At 38.5% G+C, this 16,323-nt stretch overlaps 1 protein-coding gene across 1 annotated transcript in view; it reads right to left on the bottom strand.

Annotated features, from left to right (window-relative positions):
- OSTF1 (osteoclast stimulating factor 1) overlaps positions 1–16,323 on the bottom strand; it is a 44,279-nt gene that overhangs the window by 22,428 nt on the left and 5,528 nt on the right. Inside the window, exon 2 of the mRNA XM_016146207.2 lies at positions 1,905–1,951. Within this exon, the coding sequence (XP_016001693.1) occupies positions 1,905–1,951 (47 nt within the window). The remainder of the gene's footprint in view (positions 1–1,904; positions 1,952–16,323) is intronic.

Below are 16,323 nucleotides of genomic sequence, written 5' to 3' on the forward strand. Positions count from 1 at the left end.
TTAAAAATACAATAACATTTTAAATACAGGATATTCAAAAAAATCTAATAAATAAATGTCTATTTTCTCCCATACATTCAATAATAACTAAGATAAAAAGCAGTGGAGAGACTCCACCTGGAGCAGAACTGATGGCGAATTAAAGTAATTAATGCATTAACCAATCAAAAATATTTGTTAAAGGTCCTAGAGAACCAAAGGAGGAAGAGGAGGTCAGTAAGAAAGGACAAAGGTGATGATAAACAGGACACTAGGGAAGGCGGTGGGGTGGGAAAAGTGTCAAAAGTCACCTCAGGTCTCAACTGAGTAAATGCAGGTCCCTTCCTAGAGATAGGGAGGCAGCAGAAAATGGTCTATTTATAAACCAGCCCAGGAGAGGAGCTGCCAATCACACCTCCCTTTTCCCACTCCTATCAGCCTCAGGGGTTATACAACCTGAGAAACAAATGATTTGGACAACCAGAGTCATAAATACTCCTCCCATGATCAGGAGACAAAGACAACAGTGCCTGGGTCTCAACTTCCTTACCTTTTGTGTCCCCCTAAAATTCATATGTTGAAGTCCCAACCCTCAAGTACCTCAGAATGTGACAGTATTTGGAAACAGAGTCTTTAAAGAATAAAATTAAAAGGAGGTCATTAGAGTAGGCCCTCATCCAATTTGTCTGGTGTCCTTTTAAGGAGACATTAGAGCACAGATGAGTACAGAGGAAACACCATGATGAAGACAAGGGAGGAAGACAGTCATCAATGAGCTAAGGAGAAAAGCCTCAAAAGAATCCAACACTGCTGACATCTTAATCTCATACTCCTAGCCACCAGAACTCTGAGAAAATAAATTTCTGTTGATTAAGCTACACAGTCTGCAGTACTCTGTTACAGCAGCCATAGCAGACTAACACACAACCCATTCCCCACACTCACCAACACAAGAGTGAGATGTCACTGGAATCTCTTGGTGAGAAGAATAAAAAGTTGAGACTTACCTCTTATCACCAAATCCCTTTCTTGTCCCAGAAATATTGTATTTACAAAGTCTCGGGAGAGCTCATCAGAACATGCTCTTTCTCCATACTAGCTGTTGCCTGCTGCCATTTAGTGGCACCATCTCGCTTCATGCTCACAAAAATGTTCTGCTGTAGGATGGCTAACATTACTCCTGTTTTCAAATATAGGGAAATGATGGCCACGAGGCTAAGTAAATGCGCAGAGTGAGTAAATGACAGATTTAAGGTTTGAATGCTGGCCCTGGCCTATAGCAGTGAATCAATGCTCAGTGCCACTTGTTCTAGGGACCCCAGGGCCCAAGGCAAACCCAGACGAAGTCAGCAGCAGGCCAGCTGCCCACACCTCTAGTGTGTAATAGAGAAAAGTCCATCAGAACAGGTTTCTTCCTTGGTTTCTTTCTCCTCTGCCTTCTGTTTGGACTCCCTGCTTCCATTCTTATTTCTGGATGGACACCAGAAACTATAACAGCGGAAAATGAATACAGCAGAGACAAAAAAAAAAAAAAAAAAAAAACCTGCTCTGGGTGGTTGGTAGAAGGTGCCATCATAATGTAGTTTGAGGTAGCGGGTCAAGGAGAAGATCAGGGAAGGCTACCGTGAGAATCAGTGGAAGGATGACTAAGACAACGTTATATGCAAGTCACTTGGTGACTTTAAAGCAGGTGGTGTCACCGCATGGAGGGAAGCAGCACAGGATAGACAACAGAACCACCAGATGCAAAGACATGCAGATCAACCAAAGTGCTTAGCTTTTACACCTCTGGACTACAGTGGGAAGTGACTGAACATCCCTGTCTGTAAATTACTTGGGCCTATTAAAGAAAAGGCAAACATTGAGGCCAGAGGAAAAATCTTAAGTTTTTATCACAATTTTAAAGTTAAAAACTGAATACTTACAGTTCTGGGTTCAAACGTATAAAGAGCTCTGAACACTTTAACTTGCCCTAAAAGAGAGGAAAAAAGAATACATAATCAATTCTTTCATTTCTAAATTTGCTCTAAATATTATCATCCATTATATTCTTCAGAATTCCCCAAGTTAAAGCCTATGTGAGAAATTTATTTAAAGATTAAATGCTTTTTCTGCATCAGAGGTATTTTTAAAATATCTGTTTAATGAAAGCATGAATACACACACACCTTGGTGGTAATTTTGCTTCCCTCTCTCAAACAATAGTAGCTACATAAATTTTGTGCCTACCTTCTGTCCTAAATAGAGCCCTTCCAACCCTAAGATCTAAGTCTAAAAATGGAAAGGTGAGCATTTAACATAGATACTTAATATGACAACTGACAGTGGCTTAATGTTCTTAAATCAATGGTTTAAGATTTTATATTTTTCCCCACGAAAAAGAAAATACCACTGAGAAAAACAGTACTGTTGGAATAATCTGTGATTCTGTTAAGTCCTAAAACAGAATGCAATAGAATAGCTAAGCAAAGAGGAGGTCATATTTATGAGAGCTGTCTTCCATTCTGCCAAACAATATCTTTTTTTATGCCTCTCTGCTGTGTTTTCATAACACTCCATAGCAGAATAACTGACTTACTGGCCTGTCTCATTCGAAGGCAGGAACCATGACTTTTTCTATTTTCCAGCACCTACCTGGCATATATGTAGTATGAACTTAATAAATGCTTGCTAAATGAATATGTAAGTAAAAGAGCAAATGCAGACAGTGCAGGAAAAAGCCTATAAATAGCAAAAAAAAAAAAAGAGGTATTTTTATGAAACAGATTTAGAAGGGATAACAAAAGAGGACAACCTACTTAAAATGCAGTAACAGTTCAGATCTGCCTAGTGCAAGAGCCTCATGCAGAACAGTGGCTTCCAAGGTGCAACACGGGAAAACTACTGCAGAAATTATGTACATTTTTATCTTATTTTCCATTCCTATTTTAACATGTTTTATAATAACATAATAGAATAACGCACAAGCTATAAATACATATACATTTTTGGGAGTACTCAAAACCTTTTGCTGATAGAATGCAGGTGTTTTTGTTTTATGAATGAGATATCCAAGTACCTGCTAGCACAGTGCCTAGAACATGGGAGCATTCAATAATTATTTGTTGAATGAATAAGGAATGGATGAATAAAGAAATAGAAACATATTCCAAAAGAGTCTGAAAGCCAGTCGAGTAAAACAAGTGTCCAATATGACTTTACGTAATGATGAAAACAGTCTATATTTGTGGTAGTTGCATACAGCTACTGAGCACCCGAAGTGTGATGGGAGGGGGACTGAGGACTGACCTGTAAACAGTACTTAATTCAAAGTGAAATTGCCACATGTGGCTGGTGGCTAGCATATTGAACATTGGAAAACGGGAAATGATGTAATGTCCCTCGGAAATCAAGTGACTCATCCATGAGATAGAGTCATTAAAAAAGAACATTGCAGCTCTTCCCAAAGCTGCCCCAGTTGACTTCTCAAAATGGTCTGCCATTCACTTGACCCAGAAAACCCCACAAACTCATGCAAATCAAGAGATTCAAATCTTCGCATCCATTTCATGAAACTGCCCAGGCCATCAAGAGGTACACACAACTTGAAAGCCACCAAGTATCTGAAGGATGTCACTTTAAAGAAGCAATGTGTGCCATTCCGTCATTACAATGGTGGAGTTGGGAGGTGTGACCCAAACAATGGGCTGAACACAGGGTCGGTGACCCAAAAAAGAGTGCTAAATTTTTGCTGCACATGCTTAAAAATGTGGAGAGTAAGGCTGAACATAATGGTTTCGATGTAGATTCTCTAGCCAATGGGCACACCAAGGTGAACAAAGCCCCCAAGATGTGGCACAGAACTTACAAAGCTCATGGGCAGAGAGACCCACGCGTGAGCTCCCTCTGCCACACTGAGACGACTCCCTGATGAATAAACCAGAAGAGAGGGTTCCACAGGAGGAGAAGATACCCCAGAAGAAACTGAAGAAACAAAAACTTATGGCCTGGGAGTAAATGCAGCATTAAATAAATGCTAATAAAGTTTAAAGAGAGAGAGAAGGATACTGACATAGCCAAGAGCCTACAAAACAAAAACATTCAGTGAAAAAAAGCAGGTTATAGAACAGTATGCCAAGTACCATGCCATTTATGTTGACAACACACACACACATACACACGCACACAATCTTAAATGATGGCACCAGTTGTGGGGAAACTTCACATTCTACTTTACATGTATTCTTTATATTCATTACACTGAGGATGTATTACTTTTATGACAATGAAAACCATAAAAGTACTTTCATGGGGGGAGGGTGGGCCTTATTTCTTCTAAAATGTCCTAATACAGAAGAGCAGCTCAGATCCCATCCCTGTTGTTAGTGTGTCTGCAAGAAAACACGATTTTTGCAATATGAATTTTAGCGCCATTTCTTTTCTGTTCTACCTAGGGGAAGTTAACAAACAGAAGAAAAGGTGAAATTTTTTTGTTTGTAGTTTATTTTTTACCCTCACCCACAGGCTTGAGAAAGGAAACATCAAGCGGAAGGAGGAGTTGCCAGGAGAGTATTTTCTGCTGACTAGATTGGCTCTCTGAGAGGGGAGACTAGTCATCTTGATTACTTACAAACCTTCCAACAAGAATTTATACAGGAAGCAGTCAACTCATGACCAACATCAATACTGACAGAACTTTCTTGTTCCTTTTAGGGAATTTTGGAAACAAGATCCAATGTCATTAATAAGTGTAAATAAAATTCAGTATAAAGAACTTGAAAAAAATACTTGGAGTGACTAAGCTGCTGGTTTTTGTAAATATACCTTCTGTGATTGTCTTTTTTAAAATGTTCACAACTAAAAGGAAGTGGGAATTTACTTGCATTTTGATAAACACTTGAATGTCAGGCAACTCTTTAGGCTATTATACAAAGGAACATTCTCTTTGTTTAACACTGTAGAAATGCTTCCACACACACAATCCTATTTATCGTTTAATGGTGGAACATTACCTTCTTATGGATCCCTTTTACTCTATATATTATAAAAGTCTGGGCTTTAATTTATTCCATTCTCAAAACTAAGTCAAGTAGAAATGAAAGAATACAAAAGGAACAACCAGAGGATATGAAAGAACTGCATTTAAAAAAAAATACACACACAAAAAAAACAGATGACTTTCATGTTTACAGTTTACCAACCATGGATAGTCTCTCAAAAGAATAATGTTTAATAACACTTAATACACTGATCATTTTTAACTCTATTGTGAGTGATGTTCTAAAAGTATACAAGAAATCAGGATACTGTTTCTACAGTACAGTCCTTGCAGACATCTAAAAAATAATAATAAACATATGAATAAATCATCAAGGGCAGACACTGATCAATTCCAAATTTATTTAAAGAAGGCAGATTCACAAATTTAAACTAGTCATGTTCTTTCATATGCAGAGGAGGCTGATTTAGATGCCTTTTTCAGGCACCATCCATCTTGATCATTTTCTCATGGAAGTCTGGTTATACATAACAAAGAGAGAAAAGTGGATCTAAGAAGATAAGTGAATTACCTGAAATCCCCCTGGAATTCACCCTGAATTAAGTTTGGAAAGAGGTCCAATTTTTTGTCTGATGCTTTATGTGGAACTCGCATGAACTAGCATGTGAATGGTATTAAGGATTTCAGTAGATGTAAACAAGATAAGTAAATTCCCATGACACCCCCAAGCAGCTGGTCCCTGCTGCCTTTTCACTGTGCTGGCTCCTCACCTTGCCACTCACACCCTTTCCATTTCTCTGCAACCTTGCCCTGTCCCTGTAGAGAAGGCCTCTGCAGTCATCAGCCAAACACTATTTGCCTTTGGAGCTGGGCTGACTCCAGACATCAATAAACTATTTGTCCACAGTGGTTGAGGCAGCTAGAAGGAAGGGCTTCTTGGACTGGGCCTGGTTATAGGCAAAGGGTAAAAGAATTTGGTTTCTGAGGTTTGCAAACAGAGTATGGATTGCTATACCTCTAAGGCACTGAAATAGCACCCAGATGAACTTGCAGCTTACAGGCTCAAACATAAAAGTTCTAAGCTACTTAATTCTCTGTTGAGGAAAGAGTGGAGGAGAAGCTTCTAGAGTCAGCCACTAAGACAGCATTAAAAAGCACTTCTCACTATAATGAACAGACGTAGAATAAACAGAAAGGGAAATGACTTTTCGAATATCAGACCTTAGCTATCTATAACAAATCAATTATTTCATTTACGTTCTGCTTAAGAACTCAGGAAGCATGAGACATTTAGGACTTCATTTAAAATGACTATATCTATTATATACATACTATGATGGCTGCAACTAAAAATACTGACAATGCCAAGTGTTAAGAAACATATAGAACAACCAACCAGAACTCTCAGACATCACCAGTGGGCATGTAAACTGGTACAACTATTATAAAAAATCATTTAGCAGTAGCATTAGTTCATTTTTTATCAATCTTAACATGCCATTGAGATCTTAAATTTCATCTTTGAGGAAGGAACATAACCAGAAAACCTTCCTTGTATCTTTTGTAGGACTAAGATGTTACGTATAAAGATACCGGCTCCAGGACAGTGCTACTGCTCCCAGAGTACATTGAGTCTCAACCTTTTTATCATAATTCTCTGGCACTATCAACGGCAGCCTGATGAGACTTGTGTGTAACTAAGTAAACATTCTAAAATGCGGTCTGTGCAAAAGAAAAATATTTTGGTGCTAGTTCTGCCAGCTTAGCTGTTGCCTGCGGTAATATTGCCACCGAGTTAGTAAGCTTTCCTTCTTCCCTAACAGAAAATGGCTGAGGTCAAGACCTACCTCCTCTTCATCTGGGCTTGAAGATTTGCTTAATGCTAATGATGCAATTAAACTAACGGCAATCACACAAAGGACACAATGGTTTCCCCAAAATTATTAGCAATTGCTCTTTCTCAACAGTAACTCTCCACCTATATCTATAATTTTTACTATTTACATAATAATTTTTGGACATATAAAATTTGCAGCCTCACAATCATCAATTATACAATATTTTACTCTCCAATAATAAATATACATTTAACTTTCAATTGAGTGAGAGAATTTTCATATATAAAGCATAAAACAGGACATTCGGAATAAGTTACATTTAGAGTACTTACCTGTTTTTCAAAGTGAATATTAAGATAACAATAAATTCAAATGGCATGTCTTGTTTGCATTACTGGTGCCAGTACACTGGGTTAGACAAGACGGTTTCCTATGCAATCTGCAATCCTTTTTCTAGTACAAGTCTAGGTGTGCCAGAAATGACACTGAAGTAGGCATTCCTCCATTTGGCCAGTTTTTCAAAGCTGAATGGCAGATTTAGGAAGAAATTTGAGGCTACAGTAACCTACTATGTACCCCTATATTTAGTGTGTGTTTGTATATACCAGGTCATTAAGTAAAACATGTATCTTACCGAAGATCAAGGTCAAAAAACGTTTGAAAGCCACTCTTTCAGCCTATCTGATCAAATCAGGAATTTTGTTATAAGACACTCTAAAAGAATGAGCACTATTTCCTCTGGTGAATTTCAAAACTCAGCTAGCATATAAAAAATAGTATTCTCCTATCTCTCCCAAAAACATACAGTTTATAACCAATATTAGAGCTTTCAAAAAGAAAGATGAGGAAGAGAATTATTTGAACAAGGGAAAAACATGGAAAAATAAGAATTTATCATATCCATATAGTTCTCACATTTGTCTAAGAGAACATGGGAACTAATTTACATGCTGTGTGTATTTTAAAAAGTGTCGCCCCCTTTGAATATTCTCAAAGTATAAGTATTCGTGTTATTTCTACTAGGTATATTTAAATTATTCCATTAAACATGCAACAGGATGTTTTCCGCTTAAAACCAAAACAGAAAGTCTATGAGATAGTATCCCCGAGTCAAGGCCATCATTTGATTGCTGGGGTGAAAGGAAACAGCTGTGTTCTGTTCGGCCTACACAGAGCTCCCCTGGGCTTTATGGATTCCAAAGCTCATAAAAGAGGTGATTAGTTCAGAACAGCCTTCTTGGTGAAGCTCTCTCTATTCATGTCATTCCACAAAAGCCCACTGCTCTTGAAAATAAAACACAGAGGCTATAACACTTGCAAAGAAAATCATTATGTGATTGTAGCAATGTCCAAGAGTTTCTGATGTAAAGAATAAGTTTCTTCTCTCAAATCCGATGAATTCTATTTTCGTATATACCTTTAAAGGCTATAACTAATAAAAATGACTATGAACAAAATATTTTTATCTCTCCTTACTCTGACACCACCTCTTCCCTGAGGCTTCCCCTTACCCAATTCGAAAAGAAACCTAAAGAATTTGAAACATGTCTTGATTTCAGCTGCAGGAATGGCAGACCCATTAAAAACAGTAGCCAGTGTATTTTCTGACAAGAGGGTTCTGTTTATTAACAGTGTGCCTTTCTTATCCATTTTTTCTTTTGCTTACACTTTTCAGTGCCTTTCAGCAAACTTGGTTACTTTTACATCTTGAGGAGCCATAATTGCTGGTTATTTTGATTTCTTCTCTATGGTGTAATAGAAAAGTCCCAAAGATCAGGGTCTGCCCTACCCTGCCTCCTGAAATTTTAAAATTTCAAATGATATATATGTTCATTACCAGCTATGTCACAACTGGCTAAAAATTAGAGAGGGGTCAATGGCCCCTAAAGACCCTTCACCCCAAGACAAACTGCTTCCAAAGTCAGTCTGAGGAGACCGCGGGGATGAGGGAAGAAAATTAGTTCAGGACGTGGTTCCATAGTGTAGCGGTTAGCACATCTGCTTCACACACAGAAGGTCCTGGGTTTGTGCCCCGGTGGAGCCATGGTCCATGGTCTACGGCCATGCCACCCTAAATAAGCCTGATGTCTGATCTCGGAAGCTAAGCAGGGTCGGGCCTGGTTAGTACTTAGATGGGGGACCACGTAGGAAGACCAGGTGTGAAGGCATAAATAGTAATCAATAATAAATATATATATATATATTTCAGTACTTGGAATTTCACTGAAAAAAGGTTACAGTGGTCACACCACCTTCTGCAAAAGACAAAATGAGTCCAAGGGCGGGCCCACGTCAGCAACACCTGTTTCTGTACAACCTGTGAGCTAAGAATGGCTTTACATTTTTAAACGGTTAGGGTGGTAGAGGGGGTGAGAAATCAAAAAAATAGTATTTCAAGACAAATGAAAACAATCTGAAATTCAAATTGCAGCATCTGTTAATAAAGTTTTATTGGAAACAGACAATATTTGTGTACTGTTTATGGTTGCCATCACGCTACAACAGCAGGATTGAGTTGTGGCAACTGAGACCATCTGTGACCCACAAAGCCTAAGATATTTACTCTCTGGCCTTTTATAGAAAAAAATTTCTGATTTCTGGTCTATGGTCCTTTTTTCTATAAGTAACAAGTCAGACCACAGGAGCATTATGGTATATTGTGAAGAGCTGTGGGTCCAAGTCTGCCTCTCACTGACCCAAAAGCAATCTCGGTCTCAGCCTCTTCCTATGTGAAATGACTAATTGAGCAAATAAATCTATAAATCCAAGATTGAGACAGAAAATACCCTAACACCAAAATCCCTAATCCAAAATGAAATCACCCATCTATACACTCACATTTATGGGACAGTTACCACATGCCAGACACCATCAGAATGCGGGCAAGCGGCAACTCATTTAATCCTCAGTACATTATTAACCCTATTTTACAGCTGAAGAAACTGAGGTGAGAGAGGATACAGAACTAGTCCAGGTCTACACAGCTAGAAAGGGACAGAAATGGAGTGTAAACCCAAGCTATCTGACTCCAGGGCCCACACTCTGAACACCCTAGATGCAGCTCAGAAAGCTGAGCTTTTAATGCTGGCATGCTGAGGCTAAATGAGACTAAACAATTAACATATATTACTGAGTAAAGTTCCTGAGGTATTTTATGTACCCATAAGTATTAGCTATTATTAAATACTACAAATTTTTAACTTATTTGGGGGTTTATTCCTTATGTCTTTATCCATACTGGCAAAATAGCCTTATCAAAATTCAGCTGCTATATATGAGAGAATCTATCATTTATAATATCCCACCAAAGAAATCTTAATGCTTTTGTTATGCAAACAAAGGATAGCATCTAGTATCATATGTCCCTCAGTGGCTATTAAAGAATTAAATGTGAGTTTTAAGTTATTGTTTTTCAAACTGTAGCTATTGTCTTTAGTCTGTTCAGGCTACCTTAACAAAATACCACAGACTGAGTAGCTTAAACCACAGACATTTCTTTCTCACAGTTCTAGAGGCTGGGAAGATCAAGGTGCTACCCAACTTTATTTCTGGTGAGAACTCTTTCTGGCTTGCAGATGGCTCCCTTCTCACTGTGTGCTCACATGGACTTTTTTGGACACACAGAGAGATCTCTCTACCTTTTCTTATAAAACCACTAATCCCATTATGTGGGACCCTTGGGAAATTAATTAGGGTTAGATTAGGTCTTCAGGGAGTTAGGGCTTCACTATATGAATTGGGGTAGGGGGCATAAACATTCAGTCCATAACAGCTATGAATACATAATTACAGAAAAACCAGAAATGTATGAACATGTAAATGTATATATATATGCTAGAATACAGGTTACCATAATAATAATAAAAATTAGCTTTTTGGAGATACATTTATGTTTCACTGTTATGTAAAAAAGGCTAGTGGTAATATATATACAATCAGCTATATAAAACAAAAATACGCATAGAAGAAAAACTGGAAGGAAACAACATCAAAATGTTAATAGTCATTTCTGGGTGGTAGAACTATGAGTCATGTTTAGTTTATTTTCTAAATTGTCTACAAGGAATAGGAATTCCATATATAACCAGGAAAATGTATTCTTTTGTAATGCCCTACTAAAGGACAACTTAAAAGTTATTTGTACTTCATCCACAGAGTATTTCAATGAGTCATTTTTTGTCTTCTTCATCTCCCTTATCTCACCACTAAGAAGAAAAAAAAAAAAATCAGTGGAGAGATAAAGCAACTGCAATAGGAAGTATGCTTGCAAAAGTGAGACTATAGAGGACATGTAAGTGACACAGTGGACATGTAGGCTGGATAGGAGGTGGCATCTACTTTGATTTTGGAAAGACGACAGGAGTTGCTGATGCAAAGAGGCGCAGGAGGCAGGGTAGGGCAGACCCAGAATGCAGAACAATATATAGACAGAAGAACTGGAGGTGGTGTAGTGCAGGCACGGGGATGCCCCAGCTTGCCTGGTTCTGAAAGTAGAGATTGTTTATAGACAGGGGAGTTAGAGGTCTGGAGGGTCTGGGAAGACCCAAGGAGTCCAAGTGATTCCCAGAAAAGGTCAAAGAAATATTCAGGTATTTTCCCAAACCAGGTCAGATTCTGAGAGAAGGAAGAGGGTCTCAAGAGAATAAAGTCCCTAAAGAATGACAGAGAAGTCCCTAGAGTTTCCCAGAGAATAACAAAGGTCAACGAATGAAAAGCTGTGGTTTTCTGGAGTTGTAATTAAAATAGGGTAATTACAGGATCATTCTTATGAAAAGGAGCTGAGGATCACAAATTTAGATTCAGTGACAAATTTCCACTAACTCCAAGGCCCAAGGCACCTTTCACAACCACTGCTGAGGAGGCAAGTTGCTCAAGAACTTTAACTCTTTCATTAATGGGTGCCCAGAAGCTCATTTACCTTTCTGGGGTTGTGCAGGGACCTAAGGGAAAGCAGGGGATTAAGACATTGGAATTTGCCCTTAAACATCTCGGAATACCTTTAGTCCCCTCCCAAATCCTTGAGCCTGAAGAATTATTTGCTGTTTGCCATGTGGATGAGTTGACAGTAAAAATAACCTCCACCTGCAGAAACAGAAGAGGGAAAACTCGGGTGTTCTCTAGGCCAGCTGGCTTTCCACCAATACACAGTGGTCATCTAAACTGTAGACTTTCATAATAATTACTAGGAATTTACCCTCCTTTCGTACCCACTGTCCAGCTGTAGAAGTAACCCATCTTCTCTTGTCACCTATCCTAACAAATTACAGTTCTTTAACTATGATCTTAAAGGTATTTAGTGGAAAATTAATACTCAAGAGCACTATAATAGTTTTATGAACAGAATTTGTTTTTGAGTTCTATAGATTTAGCAATAAAATTTATACCTATCTGTACAATTCTGTGTTCTTAAAATTGTCGCTTTATCAGAATCCCTATAAGTATATTAATGCTATTTTCTTATTTAAAAAAAAAAAAAAAAAGGAGGCATTTGGTTTCTTGTGCGAGAACTACATTAATTGACAGAAGAATGCATAGGCTGAGAACTACTTTCTTAGAGGAAGAATCGTCCCTTTTCCAGAGAGGAGCATTGAAAATCCTCCTTTCTGGAATAAAATTAAAAGAATTTCTATAAAGCAAGGTCTGAACTTGAATCCATGGCTTAAAACCGTTACCTCCAAAAAAGAAAGGAAAAAAATGTTGGAGAAAGAAGGATTCTGAATATTTTGCAAGAAGTTAATTTTTAAAACTAGATAAAGATATATTCTTCAACCTCAACCTATGGAGTTGATATTATCAAGCTATAATTAGCTTTTTTGCAAACATAAAAGCCCTAATAGTCTCAAAGGCCTATGAAGAACCACATTTTGAATAACCACATTCATGAATAACCACATTTTGCAAGGGTCTCTTTGGCCATGAAAGTAGGATCTAGACACATTTCTGCATGGCTACCCTAATGTTCTCTTTCTCAAAGCAGCTGCAAAAACAAAAGAAAACAAAAAACAACAACAAAAACACAACTCCACTGCCTTGTGTAGCCAGAGACTAAGTGAAATCAGTTCATAATTATGAACATATTATGTCTCCACCCTAAAGCTCTTCCCATCCTTTCCTCTCTCTCCATATTTGCCATGAAAATCTGGACTTATGAAAAGTCCTTAAAGTATTTGATTCCTGCATATGTTTGCATTCACATGGCACTGAGCATAGGGATTAGCAGGAAGATGGGTATCATCGAAAATCTCCCAGGGTTCTATAAGAAGCACAGGATGAAATTATGTAGAAATTTGGGGAATTATTTGAAAAGTCATTCTAAGGCAATGAAAATTTAAAAATAAATTTAGAATCAAGTGAAGAAATAGTACCAGAGTGATCTAGGTACTGTCTTAGCAAGGTGACCTAGCAAGTTAACAAGAAAATTGGGGCCAGAACTTCACCCGAAAGCTAATGTTTAGTTTCCATTTACTATAGTATGCCTCTTCCTCCTCCAAATCACAGTTTAGTCCTAGAATATCCACTGTATTAGCCATCTTTATGCCTAAAGTCCTATCATTAAAGAGTATAGTAACGGGGATATAGAGTACAGCATAGGAAATATAGTCAATAGTATTTTAATGGCTATGTGTAGAGCCAGATGAGTGATACAGTAATCAGGGGAGTCACTTCATAAACTATAAATGTCTAACCAATGTGCTGTATACTTGAAACTAAGAAAAAAAAAACTTAAAAAAAAGAAGTACAGAAGTACAGAAGCCCCCCTTATCCTCAGGGAATATGTTCAAAAACCCTCAGTGAATGCCTGAAATCACGGATAGTACCAAAACCCTATATACACTGTGTTTTTTCCCTACAAATACATACCTTTTCACATAAAGGAAGCGCTTTTCTTTGTCATATCCGAATTGCCAGCATCACTACTCTAGTGCTTTGGGGCCATTATTAAGTAAAATTAGGGTTATTTGAACATGAGCCCTGTGATACGGGTATGTGCCTTGAAAAAGGAAGTGGGAAGTCACCATAAGCAGTGACTCCTACTTCACATTTCACCTTAACACAGGTCCAGGTTCTCATTGGTGACTTAGATTTAGAACTTAAGAACAGAAAAATAAAAGAGCATAATTTATTCCCCAAAAGAAAAATAAGGTTGAAAACAATCTCAAGTTTGGCACGCTATTCAAAAAAAAGAAATTTGGAGGGTACAGTTTCTGTTGCACCATTTCATAGCCAGTTTCCTTGCCTGAAAAACCAGTGAGAATACTTTCAGTTTAGGTCCTCCCTGGGCTATTGCTGATTTGCACTGACTCATCAAAACAATAGCCCCTGGAGCAGCCAGGAAACCCCTTAAACCTGAGTAAGCAACATTTTAAGTAGAGTCTTAAGAATCTGGTTTTTAAGCAAGGAAATATGAGATTGTAGCATCTTCCAAATTTAGAGTCTGAGATACCTGCCAACTGTGCCAACTAGCAGGGGGGAGAGGGGTGCTTCTCTCAGTCTAGCTGCCCTCACCATGCTCAGAGAGCTTGAATTTGGAGGTGTCTTCCCCTCGAGCACGGGTTGGGTCAAGAGGTTCCTAAAAGACACAGCCACTGCAGAATACTCTCCAGTGGAAGCCCTTTCTTTGTCTCATGCAAGTAAGTTTTATTCAAATCTTTACTCCTAGATGAGGGAGGGAATCCTGGCATATAACCCACGCATTTCTCAGAACCAAGCAAAATGCCTGGTATAGGGTTGCCAGAAAGACTCCCGGGGACAGCCTACAGATCCTCCTGAGGCAAGCCCCTCTGGCAGGAATATAAACTGAGTTGGTCCCCAAGGTCTTAATATGAATTCAAATTACCTTCAGGCTCCCTGGAAATGAAGAGCTCTAAACTGGGAAAGAACTACATTTAAATGTATTCTTTGGTTCCGCAAATATAAAATGAAAGTGACTTATCAAATTCTATGGGATGCTAACCAGTTGGAAAATCCCATACTAAACAAAATGCACAAATACGAAACTCTCCTGCAACTCTTACTCCAAGAGTAAGTTGAGAGATTTGCTTTGTGGCTTTCTAAAAATTCTACAGATGCCCAAACATCAAGTGTGAAATGACTGGCAAGAATGAATGAAAAAAAGGTGACCACACAGTCCCACCAATCACTTTAAGAGATTTGAAGCCATGACCCTCTTTAATCCATGGCTGCAAACTAAACACCCACAGCTACTGTTAACACTGACAGATATGTAAAGGGCTGATATATAGGCATTTGAATTATCGATTTCTGAGTGGAGCAGTACTGTTTTCCAGACTGCTACACTAGATAAATGGCTTTCTCTTTCATTTGGAGCAAATTTCTCTGATCCACAGTTCTATGTGTGCACATCAAGTCCCCCTGACTTCTCTGACAGAACTCAGTCTCTGTGCAGTCAAGTGAATGTGGACAGGACATATCAAATTATTTCTGCCCAAGTCAAATGACTTCCCTCTTTTCCTGCCTACCAAGCTCTTACTCAGCATTCAAGACCCTGCTTACATTTCCCCTCTTCTGTGACACCTCCGCAACTTCTTCAAACTCCTTTCTTGCACTTCCTAGCTCTCTGATCACACTTTGACAGTATCTATCACATGCTTTGTCATTTTTCTGTTTAAGGCAAGGTCACATTTTTGGCAGGAAGGTAAATTGGTAGAACCTCTTTGGAGAGCATTTTGGAACTGTCTTTGAAAATGGCAAGGTACATTCCCTCTGACAATATAACAATCCCACCAGGACTTTCTTCTGTGGACTTAGACAGGTAAGCAACAGGTTAGTATAACCCTATTTGTTATAACAAGAGTGTAAATGATCTAAATGCATATTAACATGAGTCTGGTTAAATAAAGACAACAGAGTACCATGCAGTTGTTCAAAACGTTCTATACTGATATCTAAAAAATTTTCCCCAAACTCCTTTGATTTGTATGATAGAGAATCTTTGTTTTTCCTAGCTTTATTGAAGTATGAATTACAAATTGACAAGAGGATATTGACTTCATAGCTCACATCAGCCCACTGAAAGGGGGAGTGCCTGCCTCTCTCTCTCTCTCTCTTCCTTCCTCCCTTTCCTTCCCTCCCACCTTCTTTCCCTTCCTCCCCTTCTCACTTTCCCTCCCTCCCTTTCTGATACATTGTTTTCCCCTGGGCATTAAGTAAGAAAGGACAACTTTGGTGACGGTTTTCATTAAATATGAGGTATAAGGTAAACGAAATCAAAATCTGCCACCCCAAAATATGCCCCTCTGGCATAAGGATTATTTTGAGCTGAAGGCAATTGAGAAAAAGCAGACACAGGAAGAACTCTGTGCCCTCTCCTTATCTGCCTAAAAGCAGGGCATAAATTCCCCTTATGATGGTATGCTCCCCTAACATGCCCCCATATAAGAAAGAGAGCAACTCTTATCACTGGAGACGGAAATGATACGGGGACAAGTCTGTGTAAACAAACCTTACTATAATAACCCTTATCTTCCATTAGTCTCCCCATATATTTACCTTCCCACAATTTACTTC

The sequence above is a fragment of the Rousettus aegyptiacus genome, unplaced genomic scaffold (genome assembly GCF_014176215.1).
Source record: "Rousettus aegyptiacus isolate mRouAeg1 unplaced genomic scaffold, mRouAeg1.p scaffold_m13_p_3, whole genome shotgun sequence".
NCBI lineage: Eukaryota > Metazoa > Chordata > Mammalia > Chiroptera > Pteropodidae > Rousettus > Rousettus aegyptiacus.